Source organism: Clarias gariepinus, chromosome 10 (genome assembly GCF_024256425.1).
Source record: "Clarias gariepinus isolate MV-2021 ecotype Netherlands chromosome 10, CGAR_prim_01v2, whole genome shotgun sequence".
Lineage (NCBI taxonomy): Eukaryota > Metazoa > Chordata > Actinopteri > Siluriformes > Clariidae > Clarias > Clarias gariepinus.
Genome location: NC_071109.1, coordinates 19,609,131 through 19,621,259, shown reverse-complemented (window position 1 = coordinate 19,621,259; position 12,129 = coordinate 19,609,131). Strand labels below are relative to the sequence as shown.

The window sequence follows — 12,129 nt, the reverse complement described above, 5'->3', positions numbered from 1 at the left end:
AAAATTTTAATATTAAAAGTTGTTTAGATTTATACGCAACAAATTGAAGGCATTGCAGGCAAACGTGCCATTACTTTTGCACTAATTTGGGATGTATTTTGAATCTTTTTGTCACTTCAATGCAAGTTAGAGTTGCTTTGGGCCGGAAATATAGAACCCTGTCATCATATAAATCCTGCTCCTGATGTTTTTCCCTTCCTTGTTCAAAACATACAATATAAATTAGGTCCAGAAGAATATCTCCAAACATTCAGCATGAAGAATCCAGTCATCATACAAATGCAGCCACTCTTGTCTTTCCTCCATTACAAACAGGAGTTATTAGAGAAAGCACATGGGAAGGTGAATTATAAAGGTCAGTTTCCAGCTGGTACAAAGAATATGGAACAACACCAGAACACGACTACTAATAAACAGTGCTTAGGAACATACTGTGCAAGAAATAGACTCCAATCTTAATAAATGCAAAAAAAATAAATGATTCAGGTGATGATATAGTTTAAGATTAATGATTTCTTAAAGAAATTCTTGAAGAAATAATGGTAAAGTGACTGAATAATGATTTAGACTTTTTATTTTGTTATACTTGCAGCTAAAAGCTTCCCTTACTCATTCAAGTTATTAACTGTTCTTTTGATGTATGTAATAAAACATTTGCCAAATCATATTTATCCTGTTTATTAAAAAAATACAATAATTACAATAATATTTAATCTTACATTAAAACAAACAAAAAAGGAAAATGTTATTTAACTGTAATAAAAGGTAATAAAAGACAAATATAACAGTTAAGGCTATATAAAACAAAAAAAACACACTACAAATTTTACCTCCATTACAATAAAAAATTATGTAAACATTACAATTTGTTTGTGGTTGCATTACTATTCACAACATCTAACAAGTTCTAACAACATCTAAGTTCTGTCATTCACAAATCATTATAAAAATGTCATTCATCACATACCCTCGTGGATTTTAAAATAATCCTAACATTCAAAATGCCCACTGGAAATGTAATGTAACATATACATAATAGGTGTGTATTTCTTACTACAGTTAGTTGGTTTACTGTAACAAAATACAGATACTGTATCTGCTTTTGAACAACCATGTTGACAGACTTACTACACGGTCTAAACTTAACTCATGGTACAGGCCAGCACAGGATACATACTGTATGTGCATTAAAAACAAGGCACCAATTTATAACACAGTCACAGAACACAGAAAACTTTGTGGCAAGACCCAACTTAGGGGATTTAATATGTACATTTTTTTTTAAATCTGTGCAACATGTGAACCAATGGATCTCATTTCTCCAGTAAATAATTAAACGTCCTTAAATGTCCAAGCTATTGAGTCACTCACTAGTCTAATACTGATCAGATGTAATTTGATAAATTCATTATGAATGAATAATTACGGTTTGATCAGAGGCTTAAACTTAACTGACTCCACTAATATATGCTAAACATGTCTATACAGAAATATTTATGTGTAGTGCTTACTGGTTCAGGTGACATTTTGTGCTGTACTTTCATTATTTGCCTGATGAGTTATCATGGCTGTGTGCCGTGCTGTCATCACAGAGGGTCATTGCATTGCATCATAACTGCAAATTGTGTAACTCAGAGTGGAGTTTTCTGCTGGTTGAATTTAAACATGTAGCATTCCACAATTTCAGGTCACAAGGTATACAATAAATAAATCTGTCTGCTTTAAAAAAAAACAGTATTGTGCGTGTGTGGAAGGGCTTCACCAACCCTTCTGTAAACTATACAACATTATTATCTCGTCCTTCTTAAGCTGCACTTCCTTCAAATTCTGTTTTGAGTTTGTCAGAATTTATTTGCTTTCCTTCCAGTGTGTTCTCCAGATTCTTTTCGCTCTCTGAACTGTTCCTGATTCCATACCCAAAGTAAATTAAAAAGCCTACAAGAAACATAAAAAAAATCAGAGTTAGACAGTAAATTTATCAGTTTATTGAGTAACTAAAGCACGTGCAACACTATCAGCTCCTGCTACAACTCTTTGCTTGGATTAGATTAGATTTTCATTCTGATGTACTGCAAGTAGGTTTGAATTATAGAATATGAGTAGGGACGGGCTAAAAGGTTTTTTTTTCTCAATATGATACACAACATAGTATTTACAATACAATACAATTCCATTCGATGACAACAATGTACTGTATGACAGCTCAGTATTTGTCCTTTATTAATTTTTTTTTTTTACTGACTGACGTGTTACTGTACAGCACTGGGCTGCAATCTGTATATCTATAATAAAAAAAAAATTGTGGGTCTATTTCATGCGAAAATCCTCTCCTTAAATGCTAGAAAAAATGTGTATGGAATGTTGAATGCATAATGTTTGTCTTACCAATAACCATCCAAACTGCAAAACGAATCCATGTCGCCCCATCCAGCTGCATCATGAGGTAGATGTTAATAAAAATACTCATCAAAGGCAAGACAGGAAGCAAAGGCACCTGGAAAAAAAAGAGAAACTCATTCAAATTAAACGCAACATTTTAATTCCTAATGTACAAGAAGATAAGAAAAGTGCATGCATGAAAAGTATACTTGATCATTTTGTACCAATAGAGAAAGAAAGGTACTGAAGAATGCATGTGTACCTTAAAGCTGACAGCCTCACTGCTCTCAGGCTGTCTCCAGATAATGAAAATGCAGATGAATGAGGCGATGCTGAGCAGAACCACTATAGTGACACAGACAGGTTGGCATTCTATGATGTTCTCACCCCATACTGCCAGAACTACACATAGCAGAGTGAAAAGCACACCTACACATAGATAGAGAGAGAGAGAGAGTATTGTTAAATTTTTGATAAAATTAGCCTTATTGAATATATTTATGGTATTATAGGCATATAATAGTTTAGATTTTTTCGTTAACACATCTTCTTAGGCTCACACACATATGATGTTGACTGACTCTGAGATTTTTTTTTTTTTTAAGCGAACACAAGACACAGCTTGAATAACAGCTCAGGCCTCTAATGTTTTGCATAACAACAGCTTGCAGAGAGTTGGCTTGTTTTCTGAGAGGAAATTGCATCAGCTCCGTTGCTGATATTATATTAAAAATGAAAAGAAAAAGAAAGAAATTGGTATATTAGTAAATATAAGGACTTCTTATATAGTCATCGAGGGAAACTTTGCTCTGCTAAACCTAAGGGCACAAGTGATGCTTCAATTTTGCTTAACTGAAAAATACATTGGAACATATAATTTTTTTTTACGTTGAGAAAAACGAAACGAAAAACAAACACCCAAAACAGGTTGACATATTTAGCTTGATTAAAGCTAAAAAAATGTTAGTGTCTGATCAAAGTGCATAACAGGAATAGGCGTAGTCACTAAGACAAGAAATGCACTGCAGAAACTGAACCCTGAAAAAAACTGAGTTCTATGTATTCTAGCTACATAAACACTTCACAAAAAATATCCATAAGTGCATTTGTACTGCTTGATGGAGATCTAGCTCCAGAACGTTCTTTTGCTTCTGTTGTTACTCTGTTCTGATCTGTCTTCACAATGCTCTGCCATGCTTCTAGCTGCAGTTTAAAGCCATGATTGCTGTAAAATCTTGTTTCCAATTAAAGCTTGCTTTCTTAATCCATTGCATTTACTCCTATTTCTAAATAATTCACTTAATCATATTAAACATTTTTGGCCATTTGCTCAAAATCCTACATTTTCATTGGAGAATCCCTTTTGTAGGTAGTTAACCTACACACAACCATGGCTTCCTTGAGGTAGCCAAAGCACAATGTTGAGTGTTTAAACATACAACACTAAAATATCAAAAATATCAAAAAAATGTACAATGTCTCAAGTAAGTTGTTAATATACATAAAGAAGTGGAAGCTGCTTATAGACAGAGTTTGTCAATGAAGGAACTCTTACATGTAATAGCTGTAGTGATGTAGACAATAAGGCCTGAGGTCCTGGTGGGTGACTTTGAGCTGGGCAGCACCAAAAGTTTGGGAGAAAATGTCTCATCAAGTGGGGTTGTCTCCACTTCGCTCTGATTCTCTCTTTCTGCCAATGTCAGCAGCTCTGTCGAGTTTTTGTCAGCGCTAGAATTCAGGCTGCCTGGCTGATACCTACAAATACAATGAAAAACATAAATCATGCAGTATTAACACATTTTTTTTATTCATAGATAAAACAGCTAAAATAAAAGTGATGCCTGGTTAAGCAATACAATTGATCATATTATTTTAATTATGAGCAATATGCAATGTATTAACAATTTTATGTTGGTATAATGTATATTATTATTAGTTCCTTCTACTCTTAGTAGAATATTAAGATCAGTTAATCGGACTAACAGTCACAAACCATTCCTAATGGCCATCAGTGCCTCTCTTTGTATGTGTTTGTATGCCGTATAAAAGTGCACCAACCTGAGGATGAGCACACAAACTGCCACGAGTGTGTAAGCCAGCAGGGTACCAATAGACATCAAATCCACCAACGCAGCCAGATCAAACAAGAAGGCCATCAGCGCTACATAGAGAAAAACAGAGCATTGGATTTTATTCAGTAAGAAAAAAATAATGCTGTGAAAACACAAACAAAGACCTGAGTATGAGTACCAGTAGGCTTGGGTGATATAATTATTTTATCATCCCTACATATTTTTACACTGGCACATTGTCCAGAGATGATTTAGACAAGCACTCGCCAACATTGAGAGATACTGACAATTAAAATGTTGGCCATGTGGACCTAATTGGGCTGCATATAATAATAATTCTGTAATTAATTAATCTATCAATTGATTGAATTATTATCATATTATATATATATTTTTTGAGTCTAACGATAAGTCTAACAATTATTTTTCACGGTTAATTTAGTAATCATTTTCTGGTTAGATTAATCTACTTTATCCTACATTTTAATCCAATAATCCTTTTATTAATCCATTTATTTAAAAAAGTCAAGAATTAATAAGTCCAGCAACTATGAGGGTTGTGCATACAGTTACAGAATTCGACGGGGAGTCAAAAATGAACCGCACTCCAGTTGTAGAATTACTTAAATTGAAAGACATCACTTTTTAATGCATGTTGTTCATCTGTCAACAAGTTTCACCTTGAGAGCAACAAATGCACCTCTGTCTCCACTTCTTCATTAAAAGTGAATCTGCATCCTTGTAGGACTGCTTTCAGGGTACCAAACAGGAGATTAATGAGTCAGATCAGAGCCAAGATTAGAACTATAGGGAGGATGCTTTAACACCTCAAAACATAGTTTGTCGACAGTGAGGGCTCAAGAGTGTGGACATGCACTGTCATGGAAGATCCCAAAATCCTCGGGTTGCGTTCCTCTGTATTAAATCCTTTTAGGCTTCAGCTCTTCAATAAGCATCTCACTGTAATGAGCACTGTTGATCGTTGAAACTTTTTCTGATGATTTTCCAATACTGGCCCTTGAGAATCCCAGAAACCAGTCACATCAATTTCCCAGCTGATGGTTGACTTCAGAACTTTTTCTTCATCTGCGTTTGCGGATGTTTCCATTCCATACTCTGCCCTCTCAGACTCTAGTTATAAATCCATATCTCATCACCAGAAATGATTCCTCTTAAGAAACTTTCACAAATTCTGTTTGCAGATATCCAAGCGCTTCTTTTTGTGCTCTTTCGTGAGTTGTTTTAGCACCAGGTGCATCTTCAGACCACAAAAAATAAATCACTGCACGGTGTCTCTTCTTTCATGTAAATCACAAGTGGGATATCCGTTTTTGCTTGCACCACAGCTACAAATGAACTGATCTAACACATTCACACCTGCACAGCAGGGACTGAGAAGACAGTAGCCTTGAACAGAAAGCGCCGGTAAGGCGGTGCGACCAACAGAAGGTTAAATATAAACGATGTGCGGATAATTTTTGACTCACCCTTGTAGATAAAAAAATCTTTCTATTAATCAAAAATAAATAAATAAATAATAAAACAACTTGCACACAGCTTTGCCTATCCATAAACCCTCAAAAAACCCTACAATAAGAATCGGTGACATTTTACTGTTTTACCATTTATATTTATCACTTATTTGGACATAAATTCCATGTAGGAAGCAACAATTTTAAACTTTAACTCTATGATGGAGTTAGTTCTGATAGTCTATACGTGCATAAAGTAACTGTTTACGGAAGCCAGCGTATTTAGGTAATCAATGTAAATGACTTTAGACCTAATTTGTATAAACCTGTCATGGTGTGGTTGTAATTTTACTACATTTTAAGACAGAAAACTGTGAGAAGCGAACAATTAATATCACACAAGCCTGGGCCTGAATAGCACTCCAGCACTACCTGCTACAACGCCAGACACAATGGTGGCAAGCACAGGGGTCTTCGTTTTCTTGTGCATGCGGGAGAGGAAACGGAACAGCAGACCATCCTCAGCCATGGCAAAGATCACACGGGGCATGGGGAACATGGAGCCCAACAAACTAGAGCCAGGCAACAATAATACTAATTAACATGCACATTACTTGCATACTTTCATGCCACAAAAGTGGAACAATTAAAAAAAGTAAATGAAAAAAAAAAAATAATAAAAAGAATGCAAACATATTTGGCACATTCATTTCACTGCTTTCACTCTCATATTCTTTTCAGTTCAAAAATGACCCCTTTTATATTTTGTAGAGAAATAACTAACACTATGAAAAGTAATTGTACATTTACCTTCCTTAACACTACAGATTTTTAAACCTGAGTTTAAGTCTAACTTAGGCCTGCTATCAGCAGTGAATTCTTCTTTGTCTATTATTGCAAAACTATATTGCTATAAAATCAGAACAGATGGGTCAATGGCATATTTGTAGTAAAGTAGTGAAAAGAACATGAGGCTTAAAGTTAAAAACACACATACCTGGTGGAAAGAGCGCAGAGGGAGCCCACGGTCACTATGTAGCGTGCAGGCATCCAGTTTACATATTCAAAAGCCTCAGGCAAAGGGCTGTTAGTGTTTAGAACGTAGTAAGGCATCATGAGGGTAAGAGCTGCAGAAACTCCAAAGTAAGCAACAAAGCAGATGAGCAGTGAAGCCACAATGCTTATTGGTATCGAACGCTGGGGGTTTTTGGCTTCTTCACCTTTACGTGAGAAAAATGAAATCAGTTAGTCGGAATGAATTACCTACCCAAAGGCTACATGTTACACTAGATGTGGTGTGTGACATACTTGTGGTGGCAATGCAGTCAAAACCCACAAATGCATAGAAGCAAGTGGCTGCACCAGACAAAATCCCAGAAAAACCAAATGGAGCAAAACCTCCTGCGCCAAAACTTGTTTCACTGAAAAGCACAAAACATATGCATACATTTATTCTGTAATGGAGGCGCAAAAAAGTGAAAAATAATCAATAAGATCTATTGTGCAGGTATTATTGGATTTACTGCTTGTGAATCATGAATAGCTTTTCAGAACTGTTTGTTTTACAACACTATCCATGTGGCCTTTGTTCAGGGTCATAGTGGATATAACGGATTCGCATGTGTGACCCCTGACATTTAATGATGTACAATTAACACTTTCTTGGAAAAACACCTTCTGCTATGGCTTGCACATCAGAGATGTAGTTGGTTGACTCACTCTGGTACTGGAGGGCTTTTGTTGTTTTTGATGTCCTCCTCAGTGATGCTCCAGTTGGCAGTGTCACCTTTCACAAAGCCAGCAATGATAACAAAACTCAAAACCACCAGGTTGATGCCTGTAAAGATCTTGTTCACCAGGGCTGACTCACTCACGCCAAACGCCAGCAGGCCTGCAGAGTGGGAGGTGAGAGCTTCAGAATGCCTGCCATTGCTATCATTTAGAACAGACGCAGCCCAGACTCATTAACAACCAGAGCTGAGCTTTAGTAGGCATTTGCATTTAACTGCAAACTTTACATGCTGCAGAATACACACATGGTATAAAAACACAAGTCTAATTAGTATGAAAATGTAAGTGATGTCAGCTTATTAACTTGTACTTAGTGATATTTTGTGAACTGCATTGCCTGTGTATTTAAATTTCACAGCAAAGTAAAAAAGAGGTCAATTCAAATGTAAATTTATAACTTAAAAGCTGACATGGCATTAAAACCTGTTACAAAATTCAAGGAAAATGGACTCACAAGTAAGCAGCATGACAAGACAAAGCGCAAACAGATCCGGATACTTCGCCAGCACGTTCCCAGTGTGTGTAATAGACATGTATTCACTGAAAAAGTTTGAAATCTTCTGATGCACCAGGTTATCGAAAGTAGAGCTCCATGCTCGAGCCACACTGGCTGTACCTAAAAAAGAAATCCAAAAAAAATGTTAAATCTTAAAAACAAACAAGCACTTTAATGTTTTAAGTCATTGCAGATTGATTGTAATACAGCCTTGTATATTAATACATTTATAAACCCTCACAGACTGACAGTTAATTCATCTATTAGGATTCAACTGGCAAATCCACCCATAACAAATGTTACCCAGCTTGTTTTAATGTCAAGTGTTCAAGTTAATTGCATGTTGCCGGTGCACTTTGCATATTCCTTCATTCCCAGTTGCATCATTTATTGGTACATACAGTACTCCATCAACTCACCAATCACGTAGGATAGAATGAGGTTCCATCCAGTGATAAAAGCCCAGATTTCACCCACTGTGACATAGCTGTAGAGGTAGGCGGAGCCTGTTTTTGGAACACGTGCCCCAAATTCAGCATAACATAGACCAGCAAGCACTGAGGACAGAGCTGCAATCAGGAAGCAAATCACAATAGCTGGCCCAGCCTTCTCCCGCGCCACTTCTCCAGCCAGAATATAAACTCCTGCTCCTAACGTGGCTCCAACACCCAAAGCAATGAGGTCCAGAGTGGATAGACAGCGAGCAAAGCGAGTCTCCATATCATTATCCAGCACACGCCTACGTATCAACATCTTTCCAAATGCGATCAACCTGGAGTTCGTCATGGTGGCAAATCAATCACAGTGAACAGGAATGATAAGGATACTGAAGAAAAGACTGAAAAGAAGAAAAAATAAGCATTAGTGGGTTGAATACTCATTGCATTATTCAAAACCTGGTTCAGATCTTGTATGTGCAGTATGTAAAGAAATAAATGTTCTAAATGTATTAATGGATCCTTGCACAGCAGTGTGACAATTTAATGTTGACAACATACAGTATAATGAATTAAATTCTGAAGAAACATCTGCGCATTTGTATCTTATATGTTAATTGCTCCACCATTTTGAGTGCCTTTGGCTCTGTTTATATTTTTTATCTCTTCTTTATACTAAATTCCTAGAAAACAATTTCTCAACACACCATTTTAGACAATATACAAATGAATTCAAATATTTATTTAGACTTAAACACTTAACTTTTTTTAAATAAAAATACCAACACTCAGATTTACAATAACATACTGTACACAAACATACCACCTGCACTGTATTTTTCACAGGTTAATTAAAATCTTTACTATTTAACATTGTTCTGTTTTTTATGTTACATTTCACAGTTATATTGTCATGAAAAGAAATGCCTTTTATTTAAATTTTTATTTTTAACCCAAAAGATTCCACCTTAGGATGAAATTAAAATAAAAAATCTTTTGGCCTGAATTTTTTTTTCTGTTTTATTTTACTGTATAATGGGCGCCAATTGACCTTTCTGCTGTGTGTCTGCTTAAGATAAAACACACACAGGCACATACACAGTAACAGCGTTCTGTTACTAAGGAATGAAGGAATGCGTTTGTCTGAGTTCAATGAAAAAAACAAAACACTAAGAAGGGGAAAATTAAGCATTTCCTGTTAACCAGAACATAAGGAATGCAAGCAACTGAAGGCCAAAAATAAAAACTAAACAAGGAAGTATAGAACAGGAAAAATGTCGAAGACATTTGAGCCAGGGATGTGAATGAATAATCATACAGGAACAAATTATCATGCACTTCTATAATACAGAGCAGCCATGCATGTTTGTTTAAGCACTCCCTGACAGTCATAAACCTAATTAGAGAGGAATAAACCAGCACAAACTTGTTTAAATGTTGTGCCATGCTTTGCTCTAAAGGAAATTAGTTAAACTGAGATTATTTCAACATCTTCTCACAAAATAAAGACATATATATATATATATATATATATATATATATATATATATATATATATATATATATATAGCTTCTGATCTGCCAAAAACTAGCGGACATTTGTATTTCATAAATGATAATAAAGACAGCAAAATGTTTCCTTTCAAATGATTAAGAAATTAAAATACAAAACAGAGATTCAGTTAAGAACATACAGATAACCTTATTTACTAGACCTCTACTCTGTGTATATTTATCAGATTTACTGGCATCACCTAAAAGACTTTCTATTCATAGTAAAAACTGAACCAAAGGAAGTTACAGCAAACCACATGTGTAGCATGGCCTACATTCAAATTCCAACGAATACTACTTAGAAGAAAACATACATGTGTAAAGGAAGTGGCTAAGCTCACAGATATTTTTTTTTTAGCAAATTAGCAGATCCATCACCTTTGCCTCTTATGTATAGATAGCAGTAAATAGTAAATATAGTAAATGCACTGTACGTCATGACAAGGATGTTGACACTGTTATGACATAAATAAAAAATTATTTGTTACGTTTAAAATGGTCCCAAGAGCAGATCTCATTCATTAAACTTCTGATATGGAAAAAATATATATCTCTATCTTGTTAAGACAGAACAAGAGATATCAGAAGTGTCACAAGTCTGTAAGACTTACTGTAAAATCAGCAAGTTCTAATAATATTAAAAATGATCTTGCTGCTTAATAAGTATGAAAAATTTACACTGGAACAAGAACTCCCACGTTCAAAAAGAATTCTGATGCAACACTCTTAATAAGTTAAGTCAGCTTAAGTCAGGAAAGATCAGTGGATAAACAGATCTAGGTATTTTGCTTCACAGAATAGTAATCTATGATAGTTTTATATAGATATAGATATTCAGTATATATATGTATATTGATCTCTTATAGTGCTCTGTATAGTGTAATGATCTGTAAAGTCCTATTTGTAGTACAGTGAGAGGTATAGGTCGGAGTATTTAACTTCAGATGTTACTGTACACGTCACACACAAAGATTCACTACTTAGAAAAAGAGTGAACTGAACAACAACTTACTTTGATGCTATAACATATACTGTAGTGTCGGTAGACTACAATCTAGTCTATAGTCTATTCGTTATCGTGAATGTATGAAACAAACGAAGCACATTACAGAGTAACTCCTGATGATGCAATCACCGGGATGCAGCTCGTGGTTTGATTTATTTGCGCGGCAAAAATAAAGGAAATAAAATAAAATAAAAAAGAAATAATAATGTAAAAAAAATAATAATCTCACTACATATCTATATGTGTAATATCAAGAAATTATAAAATGGCACATTTAGTCAGTTCTCATCAGGAGTGTTTGACTAGACTACTAGAAGCAAAAGTGGCCTTTTCTAACCAACTTAAGATAGTCTATTGAAAGGCTAAGATAAGATATAATAAATGACAAAGACTTTGAGCTATGACAAGATAAATATTTGAAATTATAGAATATATAATTACCTGCGTGAGTGAGAGTGAGAGAGAGAGAATAAAGGTTTAAACTCCCAGATGCGCCCAGAGAGAAGAAGAAGAAGCAGAATAAGAAGCGCGGGATCTACCGTTCAGGAAATACCAGCGGTGACTCAGATTCCGTGACGTCGCTACCTGTCATTGTGCGCACGATTTTCACTGCCTCGCTCTCTCGTCTACATGTCTCCTTACGAACTTGTAGAATTAAACAGATAATAATAAAAAGAAATAAAAATAAAATAATATATCACTGTTTCTGCTTTTTAATATATATATTTCTATAACTGAGACGGTTTATATCGCGGGTAATAGATAGTTTGCGGACAGACATTTGAAAGCAAGATGAGGTATTTCCGTTACATGAGAAAAAACGCGGGTAATGCAGTGACGTCACGTTCCATTCGTTCCATCATTCGAAATAATATCAAAATCTTATCACACCATACAGTATCTCTGATCATTTATCTCTAAC

At 35.2% G+C, this 12,129-nt stretch overlaps 1 protein-coding gene across 1 annotated transcript; it reads right to left on the bottom strand.

The window, feature by feature from the left end:
• Positions 1 to 662: 662 nt before the first annotated feature.
• On the bottom strand, positions 663 to 11,775 carry slc7a3b (solute carrier family 7 member 3b). Its single transcript, XM_053505602.1, has 12 exons — positions 11,649 to 11,775; positions 8,630 to 9,048; positions 8,169 to 8,330; positions 7,643 to 7,814; positions 7,232 to 7,344; positions 6,921 to 7,143; positions 6,356 to 6,495; positions 4,438 to 4,540; positions 3,935 to 4,134; positions 2,642 to 2,808; positions 2,386 to 2,494; positions 663 to 1,935 (listed from the first exon to the last, which is right to left on the bottom strand). Exons 2-12 carry the CDS (start codon positions 8,994 to 8,996, stop codon positions 1,805 to 1,807), a joined length of 1,887 nt encoding a protein of 628 aa, XP_053361577.1. The 5' UTR covers positions 8,997 to 9,048; positions 11,649 to 11,775; the 3' UTR covers positions 663 to 1,804.
• Positions 11,776 to 12,129: the final 354 nt, after the last annotated feature.